At 38.2% G+C, this 15,362-nt stretch overlaps 1 protein-coding gene across 2 annotated transcripts in view; it reads left to right on the top strand.

Annotated features, from left to right (window-relative positions):
- The window catches only part of ppp1r37 (protein phosphatase 1, regulatory subunit 37), a 60,139-nt gene that overhangs the window by 7,449 nt on the left and 37,328 nt on the right, over positions 1-15,362 (top strand). The window contains exons 2-3 of one of the 2 annotated variants that reach the window (XM_084123627.1): positions 12,804-12,901; positions 13,145-13,189. In XM_084123627.1, coding sequence (XP_083979753.1) covers positions 12,804-12,901; positions 13,145-13,189 — 143 coding nt within the window. The remainder of the gene's footprint in view (positions 1-12,803; positions 12,902-13,144; positions 13,190-15,362) is intronic. The other variant, XM_084123628.1, reaches the window with a different exon arrangement.

The raw sequence follows: 15,362 nt of genomic DNA, 5'->3' as shown, positions 1-15,362 counted from the left end.
TGCTACGTTTGGCCTCAGGCCTTCTGCTCAGAGGAAGTGAACTTGCTGATGTCTAGGCTTGTCTGATGGGAAAGGAGGACCGCATGCAGTCTTGCTCAAGTGTGCGAGTGTTTCTGTCTCATCCCCCGAGGGGCCTGATTCTGTCTGCTGACAGCACCTCACGTTAATTGCCAACATTTAGCTTTTGTTTACATATCATCTTTATCAGAGTTTAAAGGAGCTGTCATTATCTTCGCTCTGAGGAAGACCAGCACTTGCTGTACTTTACAGTGAGAAGTTTGAGCACTCAAAGAATCTGTATAAACTGAGACCTAATTATCTTTCTACCAGAACGATTCACTTCTATAAACTTGTGTGGTGTGCTGTCTTGATTAGTGGTTGACCAATATTGTTTTTTTGATTGCTGATAAATTAGAGAGCGGGGGCGGCCGAGATAAAGCCAAAATATATAATTTATATTTATTCATTTTACTTAATATTCAATCAATTAGAAATAAATGTGCAAGTGGTTTTTGGATATTTTGATACACAATTCGTACATATTGTACCTTTAACATTCAGAAGCTTCAGGACAGGGAAGTAGACTATTCCTGAGAATTTCAGGGATGTATTTCACAGGAAAGTGTCATTTACACTGGCAACTGATATTCTGTGGTTAGCTTTAACGGCTTGCTCCAGGACAAGCTTTTTGTGTTCTGAGTGTTTTTTGTCTTCATTTAACATTCCTGTCAATGACCTTCAAAACCATAGGGTTTGGTGTAAATATACTGATTTTGTTGAACCGTATTGTTGAAACGGATCATATTTCCAAGTGATCGACACATCAGCTCAGAAAGAAAAAGGGGCGCAGTGTATTCAGAACGCCTTTACAATTTACAAGCTCTTCCGGTTCTCTAATGTTTGCTGCTTTTACATCAACGGTGGACTTGCAAGTATGTGCAAGTATGCGTTTGAATGGATTGGATAGTGTGGTGGGGTTTAAAGAGATTTGCAAAGAATTTAGTTTTACTGCCTTTTTTGAATTGTGCTATGAAATGTTCCCTAACTTTAGAGCAGGGTTTCCGTTGTCCGGAAAAAAAATGAAATGTCCGACAAAATTAAATCTCTCCGGTCAAATTGTCCGATTAAAATTGCCTAATAATCCCGCCCCCCTAACACAATCTGAATTTGAGAATAAGCCTAAAAAAATGTATAAAGCAAAAATACACAGACCTTTGGCTATGTTATAAAGGAACAGGCTCTACTGTTTGAAAGTTATTAAACATTATTACATGGCTTGGTTGAATTCCAATGTGGAATGCGGTCTGTTATTTCTTGATATCAGACGCTGCGAAGCACTAGCGGCGCCAGGATTTTGATTGTAGGTGGGCCTCCAGAAAACTGGATGGGGCAGTTAAAATAAGCCAAAAAATAAATAAAAACGGGTTCCCCTTCATCTCCGTTTCAGCGCTTTTCTGGGCACTGAGGACAGCGATTCAGTAGCCTACCTGAATTTAATGCGTAATTAGATAAAAAAAATAAAAAATAAAAACTTAAACAGGATTTTTTTGTTGCTTTTTTAATACAATTACAATTTCATTTAATTTATTGTTTAATAAAATTATAGGCCTATTATTTTTAGTTTATTAACAGCAACAACAGCTGTAAAGATGAAGTTGATGATCGCCATCTCCGTAGTGAACGCGCCTATAGAGAGAAATGCACATCATGGATTAGGCTACATAATCAGAGAGTAGCCTATTTCTTTTCGTTTTAAATTGTTAAAAAGACATTTCAAGCTTTCTTAAGATATATTTCATGTCTGTGAGGCCTACGCTGAGTTTCGTTAAATTAGGATGAGATGCGCTCCAGTTCACGAGCAATGCAAGTGACCGCGCGGGCGCCTGCATGATTAGGCCTATCGTCTACTATAGAGATGTGCGGTTGGCGGTTACAGCCGCGGACTCCGCAGATAAACCGCGGATCGGGCGGATGACGTGACGAAAAATAATATTTTAATTCAATTCGGGCGGGTGGCGGGCGGTTGAACCAATCAAATGAAAAATATTATGTATACAGCAATCAGCGGATGGCGGGCGGGTGCGGTTTTGAAAATTGGTCAAAAACATTGGTGCGGATGGATGGCGGACAGATGATGAGTTTTGTGATGCGGTTGCGGATGAAATAATAGCCCATCCGCGCATCTCTAGTCTACTATATTTGAATTATTTGAATATTAATAAATATTCTTATTTATTAAATCCAGGCAATTGGTTGATAAAAAAATTATTCAAATTAAGATACAATTTATACAAAATGAAATTCACTTCAAAAAAGTCTTTCTACAAAACAAAACTTAATTAAGTGGTCAAAATCATGGCTGACCCGCTCCATGTCTCTCGATATTGCACATCCTATCTTACTCGTGCGGTTCACTTTTAATAATCAACATAAATTAAAAAATAACATTATAATATTTTAACAAATATGAAACTAAATAAGCTTATTTAATGGCTACAACACGTAGATACCTAGACTCTCTCTATTTGGACAAATTGCTGCACATTCATTTTATTCTGAATTATTATTATATGCACACATAAGTTGAAAGGCATTTGTTTGTGCATGCATGTAAAACATATGATATCTGCAACATTTATCAAGTTCACTGATAATTATGCGTGCATTTATGAATTATTATCTTAATGAATAATGAAACAAGGACGAAGTGCGTTGTTTATTTAGAATGGAATGGATCGCAAATAGATCCGAATGAAGAAACGAACCATAGTAGAAAATGTGTTTTCCCGTCTATTTGAAAGTTAGGCTAATAAACATGTTGCATTCGGCCTGATTGTCATTTTTTAAGTTACATAGCCTGCCTCCAGTTTTCCTCAACTTAACTAATTAAGAGGCGATATTTGACCGGCATATCATCAAAATGTCCGGAAAACGAAACCTCTGCCGGTCACTTTGACCGGCACCATTTTTTTTTAGCGGAAACTCTGCTTTAGAGTTCATATTGTTTTATCTGTCACTGGTGTACTTGATGTAATGTTTTGCATTACATCAGTTTACTGAAGTTACTCTAGGAGTTAGGGCTGCACAATACAGTGATCTGTCCTCCTCTCAGGCTCTGCCACGACGTCAGCGCTGTTTGATCTGACACGTGTGGTTTATAACAGAATTCTGCGCCGAATTTGAATGCTTCCAATTAGATCTCGCTGAGATATTATTAATTCTGCGGTGAATTCAAACACTTTCTCACTGGATCTCCCAGCGCTGTGTAATAACAGTGTCGCGTGATTGAGATTGGCCCATGAGCAGGGTCCGAAATTAACTTTTTGGCTCACCTGCCACGGGGACTGGTAGATGAAAAAATCCACCAGCCAAGCCGGCCAAAATAATAAACAGCCTTTTTTTGTCACATGTACATTCATTTCAGTACATTTAATTGAGATAATAAGGTGTTATGTTGAATACAAACATAAAAAATTGTCCAGAGCAAAATTTGAAATGTAGCCTATAATAAAAAAAAATCTATATATTGATCAAAATGAGAGAAATATATGAAATATTACTATCATTGGGGTGAAATAAAATTTTTTTTTGTCAGTTATGTTACCCGACTCATGTGGAAGGGAAGGCAGAGCGTACTCGGTTACTTGCGTAACCTCGGTTCCGAGAGAGATAAGGGAACGAGTATTGTGTTGCAAACGCTATGGGAAAACTCCTTTTCTCGAGAAAAGAACGGCCATGGTGTGTAAAGCAGAAGCAGCCTGGCCAGCGGCGAAGTATGCACGATCCGCGAGTGCTGAAGACGTTCTGCACGGCTTAGATGGGTGCGCGGCCTTTGCTCTCCAATTGCTAGCAGCAGGGAGGACACAAATGGGCGGCGACCGCTTCTTCCAGTGGCGGGAGCTTCACACATCCTTTTTCCTCAGCGCCTTCAACAGATGAGAGCGTTAAGAGGCAGAATATTTCATATTTTGGCATGAACATTCACCCACCAGTGTGGCGGATAGCCTTTTGAGATTTACTCGCCAAACGGAAAATCTACCCGCATTTGGCACTTGGCGGGTGTTAATTTCGGACCCTCCCCATGAGTAAACCTGTTCCGAGCTCGCGCTGCGCTAAACGGTCCGCGCACCACAGCTCAAACGAATAGCGCAGTTTCGTTTCACCTTTCGTTTGATGTTTCTCATATGTAACAGAAGTTGCAGCTCTTATCAGTTGGACAACGTGGTGGTCACACCAGTGCGACCTCTTGTCGCCCATTTGGTCGCAGTGTGGAGCCCGAGCGTGCCGCACAAGTCCTGAAAAGTGTCCCCCCCGTTGGCTGGTCCCAAATCTGCGCAAGATGTCAGCGCCATATTAGGACTTTGGCGGCTTCAGTTTTCACCAATGGAAGTCACATCTTTTTTTACAGTCTGTGGTGGAGCCCTACTTGCATTTTAGGGCTATTTAACCGACTCATGGCAAGATGAATTTGAGTAGATGCATGAAGTCAGTTGACGCGTATCTTTCAGATGTAAATTTCAATACAGCTTGTTATTTACTATATTTAAATTAAATCAGCTTTGTATCAGCCATTGGCATCATTCATCAAAAACACACAAACTTTATTTACCAACATTCTTCAAATATCTGAAGTAAGGCCTGTGTGCTGCAGTACCAGTCTCTGTGCATTGATCTAAGTGTAATGAGTTTTAATCTGAAGAAGCAGTCTTTAATTTACACGTCTGGCCTGCTCAGCAACACACTCCAGTAAGTGTTCTCCAACGGCCCTGTTGGAAAGACGCCATTCAGAGGAATGCAAACCACAGGTTTCCCCAAAGACTGTTTGCTGATAGACAGTTCTTCATTAATTCACCCCACTCTCGTGATGCCATAATCTATATATACGTAGTGGATGTACCATCAGGAACGGAGATACTGGGATGCTTTAGTGTTGTGGTTAATCTGTATCACCGCAACATTTTCAAATGCCATGTTGAAATCTTGCCACTGTGCAGGTCTGTGTTACTTGGAATCTGGAAGTGGTAAACAACACACACACACACACACACACACACACACACACCCACAATCACGTTTGGATGTTTTTTAAGGTTATGAAATCTACCCAGATGCCGTGTCCAAATAGCTGTGCAAATTTGGTGAAAAGACGAAGGCTGCACTTGAAAAACATGCATGCTTTCCTCCTCTTTAAAGACACTTCATGACGATGACTAAGTCATTTCATCTAATACTCTAATGCCATTTGCTGCTCTGCCTTCTGTGAAACTACTGGAGGAGTCAGCTGTCATGTAGTCAACACGTGAAATGAAATGGCATTTATCTGTGTGCAGTTGGAATGCTTTTTCTATCTGGGAACATTTACCCATGCTGAGATTTAGTACGCACTTTCCAAGCTAATGCTTTTCCAAGGACATGCTGTTCACAGAGTACACGGAGCACGTTTATTGCCCTTCTCAGACTCACTCAGCCCTTCTCAGTCTTCCCTGCATAAATTACAAATTAAATGTAGATTAATCCTTATTAATAGGGATGCACCGAAATGAAAATTCTGGGCTGAAACCGAAAATTCTGGTTGCACGTGGCTGGAAATGGAAACTTTTTCTTCTTTTTTTTCTCTTTTTTTTAAATAATGAATTTCTTATTGAATATTATTTTATTTTTTTGTATTAATATTAGACTTTTTAATTGAATTCAGTAATTTTATTGAATATGAATTAAAAAAAATACAGGCCAATAAAATAAAATAACCACACTTTTATTTAAAGGATCACACTAAATTTGGCCATAAAATATATTCAAATATATAAAAAATCAATATATTATATTATGCAACAGAATCAGATTTAACAGATTTATTTTTTGACCAATTTTCACAAAGTATAGTCCTGCAGTATTGCACTTTACAATAGTCCTAATAGTTGACTGAAAGTTAGTCGACCAAGATTTTATTAGTTGGTTCGTCGCAGAAAAAGTCACGCAGTCCATGAGGGTCAGATCGTTAATGGCGGGTCCTGATGGTAATTCCAGTGTGTTGGGCAAGAAATCCAAACGTTCGCCTATCATCCATCAACCTCAAACATGGCTTATCATTTGAAACATGTTAGTAGCAGCTTTACATGTGCTTGCTCTAACGTTAACCTAGATAAATGTGCGCTGTTATTAGGAGCATATAAGTGTTGGTGTGGCGTGTGGAAGGCAGCTTTACTGCACGACATGGAGGCACAGACACAATCGCTTGCATGTTTTAAACTTAAAATACTCCATGATTTTACGTCATACAAGAGTAACATCTACCAAACTGTAAAGGGGAAACTGTATTGGGGAAATGCATTACTGCAATTCCATTATGGTACAGCGTTGCCATATGGAAACATTGATATTTTCTCAATTTACAGTAAAACTATGTTAGAGAAAGTTGATTTGTGAATACAAATATGTAATTTACTTACCAAAGACGCTGCAAAAAAAATCCCCCTTGAGAAGAGATGTTTAGAAATGAGGTTCATAGAGCGTGAGGGTGACAGTGGGAAAGAGATTTCTGGAGGGACATTCAAATGTCATGTGACTTAAAAACAGCAGATCATTGGCTACCTTAAGGCCTGCCCTTTTAATTCCCATAGTGCAATATATTGTACTTTTTTCTGAATAACAAGGAAATGAGTAGAAATTCATTCTTGCGACATGGCAACTCTTTACTATAAAAAATAATTAGCCTAAAATGTCTCCCTGCTAATTTTTCAGACATGTTCATAATCATTAGGCTACTTTTGCTTGTGCTTTGCGTTAAGCTTTATGCGTGTGCATGAGCGCGGAATAGGCATATTCTGCCCCCCAGTATATATTAAAGTAATTAAATTAATATAAATGTGCAAAGTCGACTAATGCCTGAAATGAACGACTACTAGTCAACTTGAAAAATCCTTAGTCGAGGGCAGCCCTAGGCTATTGCATACAGAAACAAGTCTACTACAGAGAAACTTCATGTCGGCACATTATTTTAACAGACTTTGCTTTTCCGGTGAGCGTGAGCGGGACATGAGTAGAGCGAATGCTTGGGCCGTGAGCATGAATTTTGGTGAATCCAGTGTTCATTATTCAGATGTGGTTAGTGCTACATGAAATGCACAATTTCAGTATTCAAAATCTAATAACCTGAGATGCCATCTGTCGTCAAATATCTGCAAAACGTCTAAGAGTGAGACTTTCTTTGTGGCAGAAGTCAGAAGTTTGGTAACGGTAAACTTGCCCCTAATCTTTGGCAGATTTCGGCTGTTAATGACACACTGTTACTGCAAATGTGTGGGTTAACAATTACTATTCTAACCATGTTGAGATGAAAATCTTTCGGTAACACTTTACAATAAAGGTTCATTAGTTAACTATCTTAGTTAACATGAACAAAGAATGAACGATACTTCTTCAGTATTTATTAATCTTAGATAATATTAATTTCAACATTTACTAATGTTATTAAAATCAAAGGTTGTATTTGTTAACATTAGTTAATGCACTGTGAACTAACATGAACAAACAAAGAACAGCTTTATTTGCGTATCATGTCCTTGTTACATATGTTACATGTACTTACCATAGTAATAACAGTAAATTATGCATAATTACATGCAATTAACCCTAAACCAAACCCTAGTCCTACCCTAACCCTATAGTAAGTACATGTAGTTGTAATTAATATTACTCAGTACTTAAATATATAATTACACTGTAACAAAGACACCTTAACATAAAGTGTAACCCCTGACATTAACAAAGATTAATAAATACTGTAACACATTTTTGCTCATTGTTATTTAATGCATTAACTAATGAACCTTATTGTAAAGTGTTACCAATCTTTCAATTAACCAAAAACGTTTGTAATGTGACTAAGGCTGCATTTACACTGCAGGTCTTGATGCCCAATTCCGATTTGCTGACTATATCCGATTTTTTTTGACGACCCGCTTACATCATCTTTTAAAAATGACCCGTATCCGATATTTGCATTTACATACACTGCCGAAACTACCATGTTCTGACCCGGAAAATGAAGTAAAACAGCTCGATATGCAATGGATGCAGAAGCAGACAAAATGATTATAGTGATGCGCAGATCGCGGTTATATCCGCGGGGCTCTGCAGACAATCCGCGGATCGGGCGGGTCGAGTAGGCTAATAAAAATAACTTGATTCATTTCGGGTGGGTCGCGGGTGGATAGATAAATAATTATTAACGAAAATATTACATTCTCTAAAATATGAGCATAAAAGTTTCAAGGGAGTAAAGCCTGTTTATGCCATTACGAAAATGAAATTCTGTCAAATAAATTTTGTTTTAAAGAAATGTTCATTTAAAAGCAGCGCTCATTCATTGTATAGATGCGCGCATGATTAACCGTCGCCGAGTCCGCTGTTGAAGGTGATGATCATCCATTTATCCTCACGCGTAACAACACATACGAATAATAACTTTGACCATCGGGTGCGGATACTTAAATCAAAGAACATTATTGGTGCGGGTGGATGATTTGTTTTTGGCTGCGGATTCGGGTGACGTTGGAGCTCATCCGCGCATCTAATTATGCAGTGTTTTGCTTTCCGTACTATTTTCAAAGGTCAGCAAAACATTGCTCTCGTAAGGCGTAGAAAAAAAATACTCCACTGTTTTGAGCCTTCGACCTCAATCGCGCCTATAAGAAGTCATGTGTTCTCAGTTGGTGGTGTCCACCTGAGTTGACGTCACTTTTTTAATGACGTACAACTCGCATTTACTGGGGAATATCCGATTTGTCTGCTTACATGGCACACGCAAATGCACGTATCCGATTCATATCCGATTTATTACCACATATGAATGAGGCCTGAATCCGATCTGAGAAAATCGGAATCCATGCGTTTTTTTCCTGCTTACACGTTCACCGGTCATATCCGATCTGTGCCACGTGAGAGGAAAAAATCGGAATTGGGTCACTTGAACCATGCAGTGTAAATAGGGCCTAACTGTTTTGTCCTGATGACATTGCAGTTTTTGTTGTAATTATTGAGCATTGGTTTGGTGTTGCTTATTAAAAACTGGAGAGACTGGATTACAGAAGTATTGCCGAGACTCCAGAAGACGTTCCTGAGCTCCGCTCATGGAGAATGAGCCATTGGAAATCTTTTAGAGCAGACTTTAGTTTAATTAGAGGAGAAGATGAAAGACACACGATGCACTCTTAGCTGAATCGTCTCATTCGTTCATGTATTCATTTTTATTTATAGCCCATGTAAAGTGACTGGTCATGATTAGTCTGCAGCTTATTGGATGAAAGCAAGCGTTGAAAGACTGCATCCAAACGGGTAATTATCATTAGAGTCATCAACCAGCACATCATCACATGGTCACTGGTGCTCTGGGGTGTTTACACGTTTGTGTGTGCAAAAAGACAACAGAAACACTATAGCAAAGCAATCAAAAATTGTGTCAAGAGTGTTTTACTGAACATAAGACCTACTTACATGTGTAAACACCACAAAGCATAAAATATTAATGCATAGAATAAGTAACAAGATCCTGGTTAATGAGTGCTGATCTTCCAGCACTGTTTCAGCTGTGCGCTCCTGTTTTATGTCACATAGTAAATCAAGACCTGTCAATCTGAGCGATCAATCCAAGCACACAACAGTTGATCTCTGGACATCGTCCCTACCCACCATTCTCCAGATCCAGTTTCCATAGTTTGAACTTTCAAATGAGGTTGGAAAACACTGTGTCATGAAATAGAGGTCATTGTCCCTCAATCTAGGGGTCGTTTGTAGTAAAGAAATTAAGTAAAATCACAGAAGAATGCTTGAACAGAAACACAAGATTGACTTTTCCTCTTGAACCTTCAGTCCTGCAAAGCTTGCGTTGTGATTGTGTTTACTGTAAACATGTTTACCATTCATTTATACACACAGATGTATGCTGTCAATATGTGTATGTGGTAATCAACAGGGTGAAAATAAACCAGAATTTTACCTTTTGTCTCTCTTTGGTCACAGACTAGTCGTCTAGTCGACTTTAATGTTCTGCCATGACGCTTAAGCTTGACATCGACTAGTCTCTTATCATGGCCTATAGAGGGCGCAACGGGATAAGAAATCAAGTCCACTTTTACGCTCCGTTTCCAAAAAGTGGCAAGAAAATGCATACTCTGAGTGCGCTCCACAAGATACAGTGTGTTTGATTATACCATCTCAATGTGAAAATTTATCGGGTGAATGCACGTTTTTAAAGCAGAACTTGGCAACTCTAGCGAACTCTATAGTCACTTCTTCGCTGATTTTCCCTTTTGTTGTCGCGTGTTTTCCCCACGAGCTCCCCCTACAGCTGTGGGGCGTATATTTCTTGTATATTTATTGTCTACCGAGGTGGGTAATCTGGTAATACATCAACCACGAGACTTCCAATTTCTATCTTGCCGGGACGGCAGTCCCCAAGTTGCAAGGTTAGTTTTCCGCCTGGGAACGCTGGGGGGAGCGGGGAAAGTCACCAATATCACCAGAACAGGTTGTTTAACCATCCAAATGATTTCTAGACAGTTTTATTAAGTTAAAAAAGTTCTGCTTTAAACAGCTTATTGTACACGCAAACTAATGCGCTGCTGCATTGTTCGATACAAATCGCAATACTGAGCTCACTATACGATACTATTGCGATATTTTAAGCATGTGATCAGTGCTGTCAATCACAGTTCTAATGCAAGAAAGCGTCAAATTGACGATTCCCAAACTGTAAACGGTTAGTTCATCCAAAAATGTAAATTCTGCATTCACTAACTCTCGTGTTGTTTTCGTGCGTCACACAAGCATATGGACGTTCATTGTCTCCTAATTATGACCCGAAATAGATAAACTTTGAGTCTTGTCTTTAAATGACTTTAAAAAAATATATATATGTTTTTTTATATATATTAAGTGGGTTATGTTAAGCTTTTTTTTTTATTCTTTTCTCTGATATATTATCTCCCTATAATGTTAAAGTTTTTTTGTGCCAAAACAGTTGTTATGTAATAGGTTTTGGTGCTTCCTTTGCTTTAAGATTTCAGTCGCCTACTTTTATGTTATGGTTAATGTATTTGCATAACACAAATAACACTGTAGTCTCACCGCAGGGCAAATGCAAGCGCATGTTCACACTGTAGGGCCCTGATATTTGAGCTTAAACCATCTTGCAAACTGTACAAATGTGTCACCTCAAAACAATAAGTATGAATGTATGAAGTCATATGACTGTAGACAGCGCTTAGAAGGTCTAGAACGCTTGATTCTTTGAGTGTGTGAGTGTGTGTGTGTGTGTGTGTGTTACACAAAGGCCCTACTGAGAGCGCTCAAGAATCACAGTGTACACTCACTGATCTCCTCCCAGACTCAGTGAGAACAGATCCGTTTGCTCTCTCGTAGGACTGTGCGATTAGGTTAATCGTATTTTGATTTCAGCTTGGCTTCTAACGATAATGAAAACCAGATAATCAAGGTAAATTGCATCCCGCGCACTTTCCTTTCCTTCACAGCGGTGGGCTTTCTTTCCTCCCAAGGTCAAACTTAACATCCAAATCAGTCGAACAAGTGAGTGATTTAAAATGCAGTCCACTGTTGCTAAACTGCGGGACGTGCTTGATATTAAATAGTGTTATTAAAAGCGCAATAAGCCCCGAAGCAGACGTCAACACGGTCGGTCATGTCTTAAGTAAATGTAAACATTTGAGTAAGTGTATTTGAAACGCGCGTGTAACAGTATATTGGATCCATGCAGCTCTTAAAGTGACCGCAGCCAACATTAATGTTAATCAAACAAGAAAAGACAAAGATAAAATCACTCACTGCTCTTGAATGAATATCTTTTGTAGTTTTAAATAAGGATTAGTCTATATTTAATGTATACAGAACAGCAGTGTTATTTTACATTGGATTACTTATTCGGTAACACTTTAGTGTGGGGAATACATAGTCACTATTAACCATGACTTTTGCCTCAATAAACTCCTTATTTATTGCTTATTAATAGTTAGTAAGGTATTTTTTTTTAAATTTAAGTTTAGGTATTGGATAATATTAAGGGATTAAGGTTAAGATTAAGGTAGAATAAGGCATTAATAAGGCATTAATAAGGCATTAATATGTGCTTTATAAGTACAAATAAACAGCCAATACCTTAGCTAATAAGCAACTAGTTCATAGTGAGAATTGAACCCTAAAATATGTGTTATCCTTTATTCAATTTCTATTGTAGGCTTTTACTTATCTGAATACCACTGTTAGTACATCTTCCTGAAAAACCTAAAACCACTGTTTATTTAATTAGTATTTTTGTTTTGTTGTATTTTGCCTTTTTTTTTATTAGTTTGTTCTTATGTTACTGCTATTGTCTTCTGTAACTGCTTTGAGGACTTTTTACTTGCATTCATTTACCTAGTATTAGTTTTTGCTGAAGTATCGATAATTTTGAAATTTCACTCACTTACATTTAAAATGGCTCATATAATGAATTAAGACTTTGATCATATCACCCACCAATAATCGTGATTTCAATATTGACAAAAAATATCATGATTATGATTTTTGCCATAATTGAGCAGCCCTGCTCTCTCGCTCTCCTTCTCGTCCAGACGCTACACATGTGCTCCGTTACAGGACCTACTGAGCTGGATTCAGGCTTTAATTTAATGCTGTGAAGAAATAGTTTCATCTGTTTTATTTATTTTTCCATTTGATAAGAATGATGATCTGTTGCATACACTGTACGTGACCTTTGACCTTGTCTCTGTGTGGTTTTGTCTCTGCAGCCCAGAATGTGACGGTGGAGGAGATTCTGAATGCCTACAGACAAGCATGCCAGAAGCTCAACTGCAAACCAATCCCCAAAGTGCTCAAACAGATACAGGTAGATACAGATACAGATTCTTTCAAGTCCTCTTCAAAGTCATAAAGCATTGTATTCACACCTGGGTCAGAAAGTAACTTTTTTCCATTAAGAGGCAATATTTGCTTTGCAATATTTGATTAACATAACATATTATCTGTATCTGTGTTGTTTTTATGTCAAATACTTAAATTTATTCAACCAGTTACTTTACTCAGTCAGAATACTATTGATTGTTACCAATTTTATCAACATGAACAAAAGACATCTTTATACTGCAAAGGTGGAACAGAAGCTGCATCTGACATGGTATGTTTATTTACACAGACTGTTTAATGCTGATCAAAGGTGGCATACATGTATTTACACAACAATTGCACAATGATAGCCTACATAAAGTATATAAATGATTTTAAAAAAACACGAATTCATTACAGGGCAGAACTGTAATATTATGACAAATCATTATTGCAGAATATTGCTCTTGATGTTGTAATAATGATTGTTAATGTTGATTAATAGAATACATAAAAAAAATATGTGTGGGGAAGTGGCTTGTCATTCTTGTTGGCTACTCAGACAAAAGTTTAGAACTATGAATTAATTTATAGATTTTTAATGCATTAGAAAATCAAGACATAACATTATAGTATCATAAAGAAAAAGTATAACTTGTATACAGAAAGCATGGAAAGCATGCAAAGTCCGTGACTTTAGTCTAGTGCAAGGTCACAGAGTTATGCACTCTCGCAACAGCTCCTGTTAAAGTCACTGAAGCTGTCTTCACTTCAAAATTAATCTCGTTTACATCGTATCTGCACTTTGTTGTTTATGATGAGAGAGTTCGAAGAGTGCAGAACTCAGTGAGTGTGTCGTGCACTGAACAAAACTTTCAGCTGATTTCTCAATTGCTGGTGACTAATCTAAACACCTCTGATTGGACATTGCATTCATACACTGAACAGAAACGTGTGATTGGTTATAATGCTCAACACTGCAAAAAATAAATAAATAGCTAAAAGAAGTCTTTGATGCAACGTGAGCAGATTTAGATGAAATGCTGCAATTGACACTTTTCATTTTCACATCATGACTTGTAATGAATTTACATTCATTCATACATTAATTTTTATTATGCGTTTTTTGACCCCTTATCTTGAATTTGGGTTGCATTTTTGCCCAAACTCCCCATAAATTACACCACTGAAGAAAGGGAAGCTTGATCGTGCACATTAATGATCTCTGTTGTTTCCCAAGTTGGCCCGTTGCGCTGGATTACATTTGTACTCTGATCACAAACATGTAACCTCACTGACCTCTGGCATCGGCCCAGTCACATGCCTCCTGACTCCCTCTGGCTGCAGCTCGCTTACTGAAAGCCTCTTACAGGCACAGCGTTGTAAACGTACTGTTAGATTTTGGTGTATTTGGCCGAGCAGTCGTTTGGGTGGCTCGCCAATGTATTAGATTTCTCCAATACATAAAATAAGTAAGCTTGACCAGTTCTTGTGGGGAGAAGAATTTATTGAAGGTTTGTAGTGTAGCAGTCCTTCAGCAGCGATGTTAGCATGTCGCCCTTCAACAATCTTAACCCAAAGTTCTGTCTGTGTGACTGAACTTTATACATGAAGACAAAAGGGCTACAAACAAAGGAAAACTGTTAGGACCTCCCACAGGAGATGGATCTATACTGACACTGTTTTCAGTTGATTAAATCTAAGTCACAATCTGATGACTGAAAATACAAAATCTTTCAATCCCTCATCTGATCATATTTGATCACATAAAAAAAGAAAAATAAAGAACATAAAACAAATAGATATCATGTACACATGCTGTATGCAGGTTCCTTCTTAAAATTACAGTATAAGAGTTCATGGTGAAACTTTGCATCCTCTTGAATGCTTGAATCCTCTGGAAGCTTTTATTTTGGAGTTGTGATCTTTTGGAAATGGCAGATAGTGTTGTGTTCTGTGTATATTCATGAGTTTTCATCTAGGTGGCCAGTGCAGTCTAAACGTTGGATGTCTTTGCTCATCCTCTGGAACGCTGGAACACTTGCAATCACACAAAAGAGAAAAGGGAAACGTATCTTTGCCAAGGAAAATATTTTAAACACATAGTTCATAACTGCCTGAAAAACTGTCCCTATTTAATATTGGCAGGACACTACTGTGTTTATCAGTGGCTGTAGGTTTATGTGTTCGTCCTCAGGCGACAAGCTAGAGCCTAAAAACCCTAGTCCCGCCATATCTGGGCTCTGATAAACACTACTGCCGTCTATCCCTCGTCTCTAGGCAGATGTTTCAAATCCCATTGGCTCACGTCGGTCCACTCATCTTTTCTCTGCACCTTAACTGCTTCATCAGTTACCATGAGATCATGAAGGCTTTCCCTCTTGGATTCTAATGGTGAAAATTGATTCTTGGCATTGTGTCCTACCAGGCTGAGTCTTTCATCAGTTTGGGCAAGGCTGTCAGAT

This window comes from Abramis brama (assembly GCF_963993115.1).
Source record: "Abramis brama genome assembly, chromosome: 9".
NCBI lineage: Eukaryota > Metazoa > Chordata > Actinopteri > Cypriniformes > Leuciscidae > Abramis > Abramis brama.
This window is presented reverse-complemented; position numbering and strand designations above follow the sequence as displayed.